The 15,509-nt window shown below is 39.6% G+C and overlaps 1 protein-coding gene across 2 annotated transcripts in view; it reads right to left on the bottom strand.

Moving 5' to 3' along the window:
* Nucleotides 1–4,687: 4,687 nt before the first annotated feature.
* PNPT1 (polyribonucleotide nucleotidyltransferase 1) overlaps nucleotides 4,688–15,509 on the bottom strand; it is a 54,961-nt gene continuing 44,139 nt past the window's right edge. For both annotated transcript variants that reach the window (XM_075596220.1, XM_075596219.1), the window contains exons 23-28: nucleotides 14,810–14,893; nucleotides 9,769–9,875; nucleotides 9,627–9,682; nucleotides 9,138–9,216; nucleotides 7,153–7,200; nucleotides 4,688–4,965 (exon numbers count right to left, since the gene is read on the bottom strand). In XM_075596220.1, coding sequence (XP_075452335.1) covers nucleotides 4,813–4,965; nucleotides 7,153–7,200; nucleotides 9,138–9,216; nucleotides 9,627–9,682; nucleotides 9,769–9,875; nucleotides 14,810–14,893 — 527 coding nt within the window. In that variant the 3' untranslated portion in view covers nucleotides 4,688–4,812. The remainder of the gene's footprint in view (nucleotides 4,966–7,152; nucleotides 7,201–9,137; nucleotides 9,217–9,626; nucleotides 9,683–9,768; nucleotides 9,876–14,809; nucleotides 14,894–15,509) is intronic.

Raw genomic sequence — 15,509 nt, 5'->3', positions numbered from 1 at the left:
GGTTGAAGCTGACTGTAGTTCGCCTCCGAAAAGGAGTTTATTTTATGATTTTGTTTGGACTTAAAAGGGACGGAAGGCCTGTTAGTGTATTATTTAATCCTTGTAAATAAACCCCATACAGAGAAATACTAAGTTTCCTGCCTTAATCTGGGACAAAAGATCCTACGCTGTGATGGAGACCTCCCAGTAGCTTTTACGATGGTTGTAACACTAGGGGGCATGCACGCGTTCCATAGTTCTGCTATGTTGTGTTTTATAGTAACTATGGTTACCTGTGTATAAACAATTATAGACAGCACTTTAAATAACGAATAAAAATCATGAAGTACAGGGTGCAAACGGAACAAAGTGGGCCCAAACAACACCACTGAAGATCATAAAAACAAACAAAAAAAAGCTCCAGCATACACTGATAGAGAAAACGAAAGAGTCACAGAATAAGCCAAAAATGTAATAGCGGTAATAATAGAACAATAGGTATCACACAAATCTGGAAATGCTGCACGACTATAAATGCAGAATGTATGGATCCTAAAAAGCACAAGAGTAGGGGGGAGAGACACAGGGAAGGGGAGTGGGGGAAAAAAATTGCAAACACAAACATAGAAAAAGACAATGGGGGAGGGTAAGAGGGGCAACGTTTCGGGGTGACGTCCCCTTCCTCAGGCCCGTTCCCTTGGGTCCAACTAAACCACAAGGTACTTCCCTTAACCCTAACCCCCCTATAAGACACAAAGTAGCCAAATAAGAATTAGCTCAGAATCAAGCCCTGGTCAAAAGTCCACAGTATATGCAAGAGTGTATACAAACTCAAACTGTCCTTTAAGTGGGATTATCAGGTCGGTCTGTCTGTCTCTAGAGAGACAGACAGACACAGACACTGAGGAAGGGGTCGTCACCCCGAAACGTTGCCCCTCTTACCCTCCCCCATTGTTTTTTTCTAATTTTTGTGTTTGCAATTTTTCCCCCCACTCCCCTTCCCTTTGTTTCTCCCCACTACTCTTGTGCTTTTTAGGATCCATACATTCTGCATTTATAGTCGTGTAGCATTTCCAGATTTGTGTGATACCTATTGTTCTATTACCGCTATTACATTTTTGGCTTATTCCGTGACTTTCGTTTTCTCTATCAGTGTGTGCTGGAGCTTTTATTTGTTTTGTTTTTTTTTTATGGTTCTGTGTGTTTTTACTTCACTGCACAGTCACTTTATGTGGCCTTATCAGTGCAGCTTTGCTGCATAGGCGTAGGCCCGGGCCATAGAGGTGTGGGGAGAGCGGAGGCGCGCTAACGCCGAGGCTCGTCTGCTTCAGTCAGCGCGATTGCACGGACTTGCAGGTGAGCCAGCGTGCGCGGGGGGAGCCGGTTGGAGGCGGGGCAGTGACGTCGCTGGGCCAATCGCCCGCGACGCACTGACGTCAATGTCACGGCGCCGGCGTCACGGCGCCGTGACATTGACGCTGCTTTGCTTGGAGGTTTTCAGCCGACAGCGCGCTGAAAAACAGCTTGGCGCTCGGCTGAAACCTCCAACTCCTCAGCACGCCTGCGGACGCTCGCGTGAGCCCCCTCTCAAGGCATCTTCATTGAGGATGCAGGGGCTGAGCGCGGAGCGTCCGCACGCCTCAGCACAGCTGGTCCATCTATGGACGCAGCCTTAGAGTTATTGGCACCATTTTCAAGGTGTGCGCCCTTGGAGGGTATAAACAGTCTGCACTTACTTCTGTACTTTAGCTTTCACAAAGGTTCACAAGCGGAACGAAATGTTGATCGCACTAATACATTTTCTATTTTTTAAAGACCACCAGTGTGTGCGTCTCTTTTTCCTGGTAAAATGATTTAGAAATTAAAAAAAAAAAAAATGGTGTAAAAGCTTTTGAATGTGTTAATCTTTCAAATAAACATTTGTGAAATAACGTATGTCAACTTTTTGTGTTAACATAAAAATACAGGGAAATTTATTAAACCACGATAGCCTTTGGAGATGATCAATAATCATTAAGAGCTGTCTTGTGCATATTATGTTTGCACAGATTTCTGTTTAAGACGTTATTTCTCTGGGTGCTAGATCATAATACGGAACCTCCCCACCCACCCCCCCATAAAAAAGGGGTGGGGGGCTTTAAATCAGGTGTGGCCAACTCCAGTCCTTAAGGGCCACAAGCAGGTCAGGTTTTTAGTATCTCCCTGCTTCAGCACAGGTGGCTCAATCATTCTGACAGCCACTGATTGAGCCACCTATGCTGAAGCAGAGGGCATCTTGAAAACCTGTTTGCGCCCCTTGAGACCTGGCATTGACCACTCCTGCTTGAAATAATCTTAATCTATTACTGAAAAGTGTTTTGAGCGTTTCATTGTGCTATATGGTGAAGCATAAAATTCCAACAATTTGACGGGTATCCAAATCTTTAGATGTATAGCTAACCGCTCATTTCCCACAAATCAGAACTTAAACTCAAGTATTATAATCATTTGCGGTCATAAGTCTTCAATTAAGAATAAAATAAAAAGAAATAAAACAAATATTTGGCCAACGAGAAACAAAGAGGCAAGATGCATGAATAATAAAAGGATTTTATAGAGACTTTTTGAACCCATAAAACAAGACTCTTGCTGTACAAGCTCCGCTTTTCCATGTGTTGATTGCAGATCCTAGATCACATTAGATCCTAGATTAGATGCGGATCCCTTCTAGAAAACAGTCATTTGACTATTTCTGAGTTACATATTAGATAAGGTTGAAAAAAAAAAAAAAAAAAAGACATAAGCCCATCAAGTTCCAACTATACTAAATTTAGACGACTGATACTTTATCCTATATTCGCACTTACAGTAGGAAGGCAAACAAAACCCCCCAGTGAAATATCATCTAATGATATCTCATAGGGGAAAAATAAATTCCTTCCTGACTCCAAATATTGGCAATCAACATCCTTCCCATATTTACTTATTTAGAATATCCTTTTTTTTTTAAACATACTGTATCTATTATCTGCCATAGTCTCCATGGGTAATGAATTCCAAATATGTACTGCCCTTACTGGAAATAACCCTTTCATTTGTTGCTGGCAAAATCTCCTTTCCTCCAACCTTAAGGGTGACCCTGTATTTGTACTGCTCTTGGGATGAATAATTATTTTGAAAGCGCCTTGTATTTCTCCAAATACATTTGTATATAGCTATCATATCCCCTCTTCAACACCTTTTTTAATGTAAACAAATCTAATTTAGCTAGCCTCTCCTAATATGTCAGATTATCCCATTTATCAATTGGGTGGCTCTTTTCTGCACTTTTTTCTAGTTCCATAATGTCTTTTCTAAGGCGTGTGTACAGTATGTATGTCTGTCTGTCTTTATTTATATAGGTATTCTTAAATATTATCCCGTACAAAACCTTCAAGTAACTTCTCCACTATTGATGTTAGGCTTACAGGTCATTAATTCCCCAGTTGTGATTTAGCTCCTTTTTATATATAGGCACAACATCTGCTTTACACCAAACTTGTGGTACTGAGCCTGTGAAAATGGAGTCCTTGAATATTAAAGGTAATGGTTTGGCCATTACTGAAATGAACTCCTTGAGACCGATTGGATTTATGTCATCAGGGCCAGGCGCCTTATTTACTTTAATTTTTATCAAGCCGTCTATGAACTTCTTCCTCAGTTAACCAATTGTTTGTTAATATAGGAGATTGTGGCTTCCTCCTGCTGCACTACTATTGCAATGGATTCTTCCCTGATAAATACAGATATACAAAGGTGCACTAACCTCAGATCCACCAAGAATAGAAAACTTCAAAATGTGTATTTGCAGAATATTTTGCTTGGGACAAAATAGAGGTGTGTGAAGACATTCGTACTATTCAGAAAAATATATTTCAAATTGAAGAATGCGAAGAAAATGTATTTGGTGATGTATCAAACCCCTTCAATACACGGTAATAGTCTATTCAAAACTACATGAGAGCAGCACATATGAATATATATATACACGGACAAGGACACGTGGCAACGGAGCCTTCATCTTTGAGCATTTGAATTCTGGACCATTGTTGCAGTATTTTGGAAATTGCACAAATACCGCTACCGACTGTCTGCAAACATTAACTTTCAGGTGGTCAATAACATTTCTTGAATGCATAAGCCTATATTATCATACTGTATAGGGCAGTGTTGTTCAAACCTCTCCTCGTGACCGCACCAGGTTTTGGGAATAAACAATGCACTTGCTTCCAGGTGAAGGCACTTTTTTTGCATACTAATAGAATGTTAGGTGGTTGTCTCAGAAACCTGGTGTGGTCGCGGGTCACCGGGAGAGATTTGGGAAAACACTGATCTACGGGGTGTGTAGAAACAATGCTGAATGAGACTACTACAACAGCTGACTTCAGTATCCCAAGTATCCAAAGAAGGAACATTATGGACATATTGGACATATACTTACACATAGGTAAAGTTTTCTTTTCCTGCTAAAGAACGTTGTAGGTACAAAAATAGCATAAAATCCACCAACTAGTTGATCATATTCCTGATGGACAAGAGAAGTAATCACTGCTTTGGATTAAGCAGCATCTGATTAAATTACTCATACTTTGAGCATACAAAAAAAGCAGAAATGTATTGTCGAAACCTCGTACACATAAGCAGCACTTAACCAAACAAAACAGGAGAAAGAAACTCAAGAATAAACCAGTTGTATCAAATACACATTTTATCCAAATAATTAAAATAGATATCTACAGCATGTACAAACACACAATAAGATCTTGTTTGAAAGTGTTGCTCATTGATTATAATGGAAGATGAGAATGCTTTATGTTAAGGTAAAGTAGATGTCTGAGAGTCTGTGCCTCCTATGGCAATACTGTTTCTGTCATTTAAGGTTTTAATGACTGTAGCTGCAGGTGATTGAAGAACTTTTCTAGAGAGCCTCATTCGGCCATCTGTTGGGTCACGGCCAAAATATTTCACCTGCACAGAAAAATATTTTTTTTAAATTAGCTATACTGAACAATTATGAAAATTCAGTGCAAAACCAGTCAGGTAAAGGCATTTAGCTTGCAACTTTTATAATCCCAACATGCTTAATTCACGTGTGTAGGTACTCATTATTCCTGCAGTGAAAGACTACTTTGGTTAGTAATTTGAAAACAAGCTCAAACTTTGAAATCTAAAAAGGAGTAGCATACGAGGAGAAAAATTATACGCAATGTCTAAGATTTATGGAAGGATAAACTGCTGATTATACAGTTAGTATTTAATACACCAAACATGCATCGGAATATAAACTTCCATGGAATCAAATACCTGATCAATAATGGTATGAAGATTTTGGGGGCCTATATATAAAGCTATAAGTGATTTTATCATCGTAAAACAGACACAGAGAAGAATAGCAAGTTCATGCGTCTCCAGAGTCAATATATAAAACCAATTTTACATAGGACAGAAGAAAATTACAAATGCACTCAGGTTTTAAAAATGGGAGCTTTTCTGATCGCCAACGACCTTCAAAAGCAATGAAATTAAAATGTGCGTCAGATGGTGTATGTTATATACAGGTTTTGTCCCCACCTCTTCTCCCCTTTCTCCATCTTCCCCGACCTCTTTCATGTAATATACCTTATGATTAGGGCCGATCGCGCATGCGCAGCCGGCAAGGGCAAAACCAGGACATTTGTCAATATTTTGGGACACTGGGACAGACAACAAAAAGGGGACTGTCCCGGCTAAACCGGGACATCTGGTCACCCTACTTATGTCATTAATTAATTACAGCTCTCCTCCAGCATTCTTGCTTTATCCTTACATGTCAACGGACACTTCATCTGCTTTCTGTCTAAACTTTATAGCTTTCCGACTGTCTATATCTCAGAGGGGTGGACAAAATCATTTTATAATATACTAGCTGTAACCGACGTAACATACGCCGATCTAGCAGACCCTTACGGTTATTAAACATTACGCTTTGTTTTGAACCTTCACTGTAATGCATTGCGGCCTCTTACTCACCTTACTCTCTCCTCCATCATGCCCTGCTCCTCCTTTCTCTATTTGCACTCCCTGCCTTACGGTGTCTGCTCCTCTGTGCACACTACACTCTCCTACTCATCTCATCTGTCTCCTCCTCTCCTTGTTGTCTGTTTCCTCTCCCCCTCTTTGCACTCCCTCCTGCCCTATATGCACACTGCACTCCATTCCCCTCTCCTAGTTATTCATCTGTCTCCTCCTCCCCTCTTTGCTGTCTCATCTCCTTGAATGCGTAGGCATTCCGGTTGTTGCAGACATCCTTAGCACGATGATAGCTGCATAAACATATTATATACATATACACACATACATAATACATACCCACACACCAGGATATTTGTCTGGGTGTCGTCAGCTACTGGGTGTTGTACCTGGTAGGCTATATATCTTGCATGTGACATCATAATGAGTTGCAGACATCTCTAACTATATAGATCTCTCTAGCTATATATTGGTGAACTCGTTGCTCTGCAATGGAAAATAAGCCTGCAGACTTTAGTAAGCGCGACGGTGCAAGCGCCAAACACAAAATGCCGGAAGGCAATGCGCACAGCATGTGCACGAGTGCAACCGATACTTTGCGCATCAATTTTTTAATTTTTCTGCGTGACAGCTGGGTCACGTGCGCGGTTCAGCCAATGAGGACGAACCGCTCACGTGATGTCACGGGCACGCCTCCCGTCGCACACTCTACAGGCCACGGATCGCTTCTAGTACATGCGCGCGTCACGTCATGAGCTCTTTCGCCCGGACTATATCCGAGGCCTAAAAGACGGCTCTTACTCTGAGCACTAAAAGTAATCTGCTTTTTTTTATAATAATAAGCTGCACTCATCTCTCTACCTCCATTGGTCTTCAGGATGTTATTGAGGTGACCAAGTGCATCCTGGTAAAACGACACCCTCCACTTCTCCATGCTATCCAAAGATTAATATCTCCTCCGGACAGGCTCCAGCATTTATAGCCAACTAACACACTGAGCATTTTTATTTCATCGATGACCTCACAATGCTATGATCAGCTGCCTACCTAGCAAAGGCAGAATGCACTTTATGGAGAGGAGTCCAGACAGAAAATTCAAGGCCTAAAATATTTTTATTAGTAGTATATGATCTGATTATAGTGTACCTGGATTTGTTGACCAATTTCGAGACCCAGCGCACTTGGATGCTTTATCTGAATGAAAAGAAAAATTAGAAACATTTTAAAGAAAAGAAAGAAGTGAAGTTTTGCAGAAAGAATTACATTAATAGTCAGCATTACAAGTAAAACTAAAATAAATAAATAGTTAATGACTTAAAATGTACCCCATTATAAAAAAAAGTCTGAACTGTACAAGGAGTATTTCCACAGACTTTTAGCTCCACTTAATATGCCACATTATCTTATCCACCCATGTTGCCCTCATGCATACCAGTAACAAAATAATTACATTTCCCGTATTAATAAAGGTACAATCCCCATTAGATTACAGAAAGACATTTTTTGAAAATTGATGGCATTTTCTTCCTTAAACAAATGTCATAGTTAAAGCAAACATTTGTCTGTTTTGGTCTCTTTCGAAATTAGTCTTTTTTCCATTGAGACCTCTGGATAGGGGAGTGCTGTTAATCAAGCATTTACTCAACCTCTAGCCTTGCCTGTCGTCCCTGGTGGGAGGGTCAATAAACAGAAGGAAAGAAGGAGAGAAGGGGTACTTTGCTTGTGCAAACACTTGTCCAGCACATAGCGATGTCGCACAAAAAGGGAGCAGCGAGAGGAAATCGGACCCCCTATCATGTCTAGGCGTATCAGGTTTACAAATCAACTTTTAAAAAAAATGATAGAAAATACTTGTATGTATCGGACCTTTACAACAAGTGTCTTGAACCGATTGGTATTTTCAAGAAAGCAATGTGCTTTAGGTAGCATTAAAAGTGCAGGTGATGAGGGCATGCAGCATTGAGTAGAGATTTGTTATTTGTAGGGCTAGTCTAGTTTATGACAGCTTATTAAAGTCTGTGTTCCATACGCCGGATGTAATAGACTATTAGAAGTGTGTGCTGTCAATATTGCCCTGGTCAGTACTGACCCCAAAAGCTTCTAATACCATTATGACCATATACTGGGCTTGATGAAACATTTGTTCTGTCCCAGTACAGTATACTGTACTGTACAGTATATCCTCATGGAACTCCAAAGTCTGAGGCAGTTACTCGTATGAAGCTTTGCAGTTCTGTATGTAGTTATGTTTACACTAGCAGAGCTATAGTGAATTATTATTTAACACTGAACACATATTAAACATATATAACAAGTACAGTACGTGGTGACAATTTTTGCCTCTTGTTTTGGAATAAAGTCCAAGCACAGACATATTGTATGTGTTAGAAACAGCATAATAAAAAGCTAAATACTATTCAATATGGAGTCAAATGTGAGACACTTACAGCGAGAGACACCAATATAGAACACCCCATTATCACTTGTATTTTAGGTAACTTCTCCATAACGCTTCCTATCACGCCTTGGTATCACTCCCTAATTGCACACTGATACAAGCTGGGCACAATAAGAGACATTTCTTTTTTTTAAACACTTGAATGTAATGCTAATGGCAAAGCTACCAAACTTCTGGAAGGGGCAGCCAAACAGGATAATATAAGGCTACAATTTCAGATATACAGTAAGGAGCAGCTCCAAAATGTAATCAGTGGCATTTGAATAGGACTTTTATGCTATGCACAGTTATTCCTGACCTATTTTTCATTCTCTACAGGCTGGTCCCAGCCAGGACATTTGTTTGCTTTTGCTAATCTGGTCTGTAACTGTTAAATACGCCTATAACATATATTTCTTACTGTGCATGCAATGTCTTGTACTGTATATAATGTATAACCCTGCTCACTTAATGTAACTATGTACTTCTAACCATAACTCTGTGCTCAGGACATACTTAAAAACGAGAGGTAACTCTCAATGTATTACTTCCTGGTAAAACATTTTTATAAATAAATAATGAGCCGTTTTTGGAGCTTGACAAAGAGAGCCTGTAAATCCTTTTAAAAACAGTATTCCCTTTTCACGTCCATAAAAGCGCTGAAGGCTTCAACAATATGGCATATTCAAATTACCCTTCTGTGATCAAGCTGTGAATTATGAAGCAGCACTGGGGTCATATTCGGATAAAGTTTCACCATCACACCAATATCCCTGCAATGAAGAAATGGGTTTCTATTAGCACAACAAAAAAAGTGGGTTTTATTTTACTTCGCACCCAGAGCAGTGTATATTTTGTTTCCATACAGCTAGTCTCAGTCATCTTATTTTTTAATCAAGCAAGGCAAAACAAGTGAAATAAACGTACACATTTTTAGGAAAAGTAGGAGGATGTCCTGACAATATGCTTACTGAGAGCTATAGAATACCTGGCTCCCAACGATTAGCAGATCTCAGGTATACAACTTAATGATTAAAGGAGAGTGAAGAGCTACACAAAAACAATGCTTCTTGGGAAATAAATATATATTTTAACACACCACACACACACACACACACACACACACACACACACACACAATCTACAAAGTATCCTTTACGGACATTCACTCTAAGTGCATTACCGGATTTCAGTTAGAGTGGCTGTGTAAACTGCTCCAAACTCCAGCTGATGCTCCTGCTGCAAAACATAAAAACGCCAAGATTTAGAACGATCTGCTTACATGATGACTGCTAAACGGGGAACAAAGAGGGCATTTTTCTTACATCATCTTTGCAGACTTCTGTAATAAATTCTCTTGCTTCATCCATTGCACTTGGTGTTGGAGCAAAAAGAGAAAATGTCTCTTCGTCTATCTGGCTTACAGTCACACCTAAAAACAGAAAAAAGATGCATACAGAAATGAATGTCGTAAACGGTCAATTTAAGATTTGTTCAGGTTATATCCAAAGGGAGGATGCTAGAACCAGAGATGTCCTTTATCCCGTCTGTTGATTCAATGACTAACGTGCATACTTTTTTTTTAAATCATAAAATAATTTTAGAACCATATTAAAGTCAAACTTCTTCCCCCTTTGCATCGCACTCTCAATGATTCTTGTTATAATTTGTACATGATGTTCTCCTATCTTGACCAACAAATGTATGGAAAGTCTTACACTTGTTAGATACCCCCGCTACAGCTTGTGGTGAAGGGAATGGTGCTTTGAGGGGCAAAATAGTGGTAATACTGAAGATGAACAGAACCCCTATATAGCACTCTCTTCCTGTGTGAGATGGTGAATGAGTTAAAACATATTTATTCAAAAAAACTTCGTTAAAACAATGGGGTTTAAAACATTTATTAAATAGTACCAAGTGTTCTATAAACTCTTGGGGTAGGTTACTCCAGAGGAGTGTCAATTGGATATTGAAGTCCAGTGTTGGTGAACTCACTGGCCCTAGTAACCCTCGTATAGAGCGATTAGCTAGAGGTTGGTGTTGTATAGGAACGATAGTAATGACCATATATGTAATGCCACAGTAATGGAGTACTAATTGGTGCCCCGACACACAGAACCTATTACTGTGCTGCTAGATGCTGCAGCCAGTTATACAGATATGATTGTATTGTGTACAATTCTAGGTAGTTGTGCACCAAATGATGTTCACTGACGCCAATTAGGATTAGTTGTGCGTGAGTGCAAGGATTGAACGGTAATATTATAACGTGTGAACCTGGGATCGAAGTAAACAGATCTGAAGTTAACACTAGTACTCAGGAGGTTAATTACTGATAAGAGTGAGGGCACTGCTGAAACTCCTGTATGATCAGATAAGGAGTAACTGCTAAGTACTGCACCTTGTAGGACCAGTATGCAGGTTAATAATATAAAACCTTTCCCTAATTGGTGTAGTACTACTCCATATATGGTAAGGAACTGGCACTCCAGATGTTAATTACTGGATTGGATACTGTTTGCTTGCAAAGTAGAATCCTTTAACTCAATGTAGTGGTAGGATAATAACAGGATAGTAATCCCTTAATATAGATAGTAGTGAGCCAGATATATATTAAATCATTCCCTTATAGTGGCTCACAAGACCGTCAGGTCTGTTTAGAGCACGTAGCTGTGCAGCAGCCGAGCTACGCTGACTTTCCCTAGTTGCATAGAGTCAGCGTCTGTGAGCGAGGGCTCTGCGCGTGCACGTGACTGCGTGGTGCCGACGCGCGCGTTTCGCGAGTATGCTTCTTCAAGGCCAGTATTCGGGGGGTGTCCCATGTGTCAAGAAGATATTTATAGCGCTTGGATTGAACTAATGTAACCCCAATAGTGGTTAGCGCATGCGCACTGTGAGGCTGGTCTGTATTGGTAGTCGTAGCCAGCACTGTGTCAGTCTGTGCTGTCAGAGACTTATGAGAGCTGTGGCATGCTGCTATAATCGTGATCGCTAGTTGCTGTAGGATGTTTGAACTAGTTGTAGTAATGTATTAGTGAATAGTGGCTCTCACTAGTATGCCACTATGTTTGAGAATGAATAAAATAAATAAACTAATTTGTTGTCTGATTGTGTCCTTGGTGTCTAATGCATTTAATAGTTTAGTCTGTTGTAATAGAAATGTTGGCAGAATTACAAAAGACTAAAAACTATTAAATGCATTAGACACCAAGGACACAATAATCAGACAACAAATTAGTTTATTTATTTTATTCATTCTCAAACATAGTGGCATACTAGTGAGAGACACTATTCACTAATACATTACTACAACTAGTTCAAACATCCTACAGCAACTAGCGATCACGATTATAGCAGCATGCCACAGCTCTCATAAGTCTCTGACAGCACAGACTGACACAGTGCTGGCTACGACTACCAACACAGACCAGCCTCACAGTGCGCATGCGCTAACCACTATTGGGGTTACATGAGTTCAATCCAAGCGCTATAAATATCTTCTTGACACATGGGACACCCCCCGAATACTGGCCGTGAAGAAGCATACTCGCGAAACGTGCGCGTCGGCACCACGCAGTCACGTGCACGCGCAGAGCCCTCGCTCACAGACGCTGACTCTATGCAACTAGGGAAAGTCAGCGTAGCTCGGCTGCTGCACAGCTACGTGCTCTAAACAGACCTGACGGTCTTGTGAGCCACTATAAGGGAATGATTTAATATATATCTGGCTCACTACTATCTATATTAAGGGATTACTATCCTGTTATTATCCTACCACTACATTGAGTTAAAGGATTCTACTTTGCAAGCAAACAGTATCCAATCCAGTAATTAACATCTGGAGTGCCAGTTCCTTACCATATATGGAGTAGTACTACACCAATTAGGGAAAGGTTTTATATTATTAACCTGCATACTGGTCCTACAAGGTGCAGTACTTAGCAGTTACTCCTTATCTGATCATACAGGAGTTTCAGCAGTGCCCTCACTCTTATCAGTAATTAACCTCCTGAGTACTAGTGTTAACTTCAGATCTGTTTACTTCGATCCCAGGTTCACACGTTATAATATTACCGTTCAATCCTTGCACTCACGCACAACTAATCCTAATTGGCGTCAGTGAACATCATTTGGTGCACAACTACCTAGAATTGTACACAATACAATCATATCTGTATAACTGGCTGCAGCATCTAGCAGCACAGTAATAGGTTCTGTGTGTCGGGGCACCAATTAGTACTCCATTACTGTGGCATTACATATATGGTCATTACTATCGTTCCTATACAACACCAACCTCTAGCTAATCGCTCTATACGAGGGTTACTAGGGCCAGTGAGTTCACCAACACTGGACTTCAATATCCAATTGACACTCCTCTGGAGTAACCTACCCCAAGAGTTTACAAAACACTTGGTACTATTTAATAAATGTTTTAAACCCCATTGTTTTAACAAAGTTTTTTGAATAAATATGTTTTAACTCATTCACCATCTCACACAGGAAGAGAGTGCTATATAGGGGTTCTGCTCGTCTTCAGTATTATCTAAATGTATGGAAAGCCAAACCTGGTCTGTCGATGTAGCCTGGCCACAATCCCTTTGGTGAAAGTTCAAATGGATTTGCTGAAGATAATGCTTCTAATGAATGTAAAACCGCCAGCTTTTATTGTTCCTCTCTGACAGAAATATGGGGATCATCTAAAAAGTGTAATGGGTTAGACATCTTTTATCGCCTCTGACTGATTCAATCTTGTTCCAGTATCTTTGCATTTATCTTGCTTGCATTTAGAATAGTCTGGCAGTTTCCACATGCTTTTCGGACCACTACTTGCTTTATGTAAACTCCTCTTGAGATGTGTCTTGGCAATTGTAGTAATGTGGAATAATGTGGAATAATGTATTCCTGAAAAAAAGTGGTCCTGGCAGCGTGTACGGTGTATTCTTAGCTAGTATTAGGTGCCAAAGGCCACATCTTTTAACTTTCCATTTGTTTCTGTTTGATTTATACGTCAAAATGATAAATCACTTGGTCTGGGTCAGGGCCCTGAGGAGATGTTTGAGAACCATTGATATAGATGTTGCTAATAAAGTATTAATCAGTGTTCAACAACATCAACAAGATAGACATACGAAACTAAAACAATATGGCCTAGCAGCTAGACAGATCTGATAACCAATATAATACAACTACAATGCCCCACACAGGAAAGGTGTGGGTGAGAAAACAGGAAGCAATTTTCATCTTACTCCCCCATCGCCAGAGATGATATTCTGCCGCCTCAGTACTTTTCTCCTATCGCAGAACTGTGATGAGGTATGAGGAAGGAACTCAGTGGAAAGTACTTCTTGCAAGCTCTTACTGTAGCAACACTCTACCTTTAACTAGACAGGAACATGGCGATCCCTCAGAAGAAATGGATAGGGCAGGAAATTCCAAGTTCAATCATTAGAAGCAACCAACAGTCCATATCTTCATGATTTCTTATATTAACATAGCTCTTATTACAATTTTTTTAGGTATACGCCGCTTTGAAAATCTAGCCGACAGGCTGCTTTTTTTAGGACTGAACTTGGTAATCTTTATGTTCGGGAGACGGCACCGTTAATGGAAAAAGAAATGGGAAGAGCACAGAGAACGAAGCTAAAGTGATGCACATGTATCAATGCAATGTCAAAAAGTCATTGTTTATCCTATAGTTAAATGTGCTTATTTGTGTTAAACACCAAGTTTGCCCATTTTCATGGTTTGATGTGCGTTTTGAATTCTTGCAGTCAAAGTCTAAATAGGATTGCCATGGTTCGGTTTTGTTTAAAGATGGTAAATATACTACTGTTACTTTATCTTTTTAAAATCACTTTATACTGTAAACAAGCATAAACAAGCGGCTGTTCACCATACAAATATGCACTGAATCATTCCTCCCACGCAGAAAACTAATTAGAGGAAAAAACAGCTCAGAAGTTTGTTTCTCGTCTGAAACATCACATTTCTCATAAAAATACTTGATTTCAATTTGCTTCCTTCATGAGAAAAAAGTCCCAAATCTTTCTAATATACTGTATGTGTTTATTTGTCTAATTCTCTAGCCTTCTACAGAATTTTTTTTTTCTACTAAGAAAGCCCCATCAGAAACCCACCGACATTTTAACATCTACGATCTGCCATTTAAGGTAAAATATGTCCAGTCCGCACTGTAAAACTACAATGCTCCTGTTAATGTTTTAAGGAAAAGGAATATGTGACACTTATTTATGATGCAGTAATGTATTTCCGAGTCCTAGTAATTACATTTAATAACCAGGGGGGAAAAAAAACAAAAAAAAAAAAAACCTCCAAACATCTAGGGTAGATTTGAACACTCACCTGTTTCAGCCTGTAGCTTCTTTAAATTATAACCCCCGGGGCCAACAAATCGCATTCTTTTGGATAAAGGCACCTGAACGGTTTCTAAAAGTAATGAATACATAATTACCAATGTATTGATATGCAATTCATTTTACAGGACTTCTAATATTTCCTGTAAACCGGGAATGAAGCCCATTCCTATGCTTGGCATTCCTTCACTCTGGTTCCATCCAGAAAAACAAAAAGATGTCTTTGGATGACATGTCCCTTTAAAATACCACAGTAAATACACCATATAAATAACAAGATGATATCAGAGAGGCAAGACACTGAATGGTCTGAGGCAGACCAATAAGACTTAACGAACAGAAAGATCAATTTGTTACTTGGAAACACATCTGTTCAGCTTGTTGATTAGAAAATAGTCAGAAGATAGTGTCCTGACACAGAAACTAGTAGGTTGTATTTTTTAAATTATAATTAGTTATACTGTTAGAACAGTTGTTTAAACCAATCAGTGGTTGAATTGTTATGCGATATGGCTAAGGGATATACAGTAGATGCACTGATAAAACACCCTCCACTGTAAAAGAACAAGTAGGTTTAACCTTTTTGCATAGCAACTACAGTGGTGCAACCAGCTGACAATATATGAATAGTATCAGCCCAGTATAGCCATGCATTTTAGAAACATTTGACATTTCCTACTGCGAGGAGT

The sequence above is a fragment of the Ascaphus truei genome, chromosome 4 (assembly GCF_040206685.1).
Source record: "Ascaphus truei isolate aAscTru1 chromosome 4, aAscTru1.hap1, whole genome shotgun sequence".
Classification (NCBI taxonomy): Eukaryota; Metazoa; Chordata; class Amphibia; order Anura; family Ascaphidae; genus Ascaphus; species Ascaphus truei.
Note: the sequence above shows the minus strand (reverse complement) of the source record. Positions and strands in the feature narration are given on the sequence as shown.